We start from the raw sequence: 1,176 nt of genomic DNA on the forward strand, positions 1-1,176 counted from the left end.
GAGGATCTTTGTGCAGAGCTTGAACCGGTATCAGGATTTTCATTCCGGGTTGCACGCGACAATTAATTCCATCGGATCCTTTCAGTTCGATCTCTTCCGTGCATCGTTTCTTCATGACTACTTGTGCGGGTATCAATCTCATTGTCTCATTGAATACCTGGTCCATAAACGTCATTTCTCTCAAATTTTCGTAAGTCAGTTCACCGTCATATTTGTTGAGTACGGATATCACCTCCTCGCGCAATTTCTCCTGTATTTCTGGATTTTTGGCCAAATAGAATCCGGCGTAGCTCATAATACTGCTGGAGGTCTCATAGCCGTCCAGAACGAACGACATCGCCTGCCCCGTGAGATATTCGGTGTCGAATTTAGTGCCCTCCGCTCGCTCCAGTTCAGTCATAAAATAGAGAAAATCATTCGTAGGTATTCCGTCCTTCCTCCTTTGCTCCATGAGATCCGCAACTAGGTTCCTGAAGAAATGGTCGACATGCTTCGGGATGAAGCTTACTTTGAAAATTTTGTTTAGCGACGGAATGAAAAACGTTAAAGCCATCACAATTTTATGTCGTTTCGTCGGTTCGAAAACGGCTTTTCCGAGTCTTCGAAAAGATATATCCTTTTTATCGTCATCAAAGCAATATCCATCCACGCCGAAACCAGCAGCGGCAACTACCTGCGCGGCGTACCTGGCGAACAAGGTCTTCAGCTCAAACTCCGTTTGTTTGTTCTTCAGCTTTTCGTTTATGTAATTCTCGTACGACGCACACACCTTTTTAACATTTTTGAGCAGGAGCTTCAAACGCATGCTAGAAAACGCGTAAGTCAAGCGCTTTCTGTTGGCTAACCATTTCTCACCGGCAAGGAAGAAAGGATTATGTGACACGAGCGGGTCCACTTTGGGATCGATTTCGAAGGTGTTCTCGGAGAAATTCGAATAATTAGTTTGCAGCACCGTTTTCACCAGCTCCGGCTCGAGGATCATCAACGACGGCGACGTGAAGTCGTAGATGCCGACCATGCTACGACCCTTGTGATCATTATAGATCTTGGAACAGAAATCGGAGAAATACGTCTTCATGGAGATCACCGACAACATGTGACCGAATCCCGGTAGGGCCCCATCCAGGCACGGCACTCCACGTTTTTGCCAGAACTTGTAATTTCGCATCAGATAAA

At 45.9% G+C, this 1,176-nt stretch overlaps 1 protein-coding gene across 1 annotated transcript; it reads right to left on the reverse strand.

Annotated features, from left to right (window-relative positions):
• Positions 1–4: 4 nt before the first annotated feature.
• LOC105460804 (cytochrome P450 6a2-like) lies at positions 5–1,168 on the reverse strand (the record flags this gene model as incomplete). Its single annotated transcript, XM_011707293.1, has 1 exon — positions 5–1,168. A coding segment is annotated over exon 1 (1,164 nt), but the record flags the coding sequence as incomplete, so codon positions are not given.
• Between the last annotated feature and the right edge of the window lie 8 nt (positions 1,169–1,176).

This window comes from Wasmannia auropunctata, unplaced genomic scaffold, assembly GCF_000956235.1.
Source record: "Wasmannia auropunctata unplaced genomic scaffold, wasmannia.A_1.0 LD315367.1, whole genome shotgun sequence".
Taxonomy (NCBI): domain Eukaryota; kingdom Metazoa; phylum Arthropoda; class Insecta; order Hymenoptera; family Formicidae; genus Wasmannia; species Wasmannia auropunctata.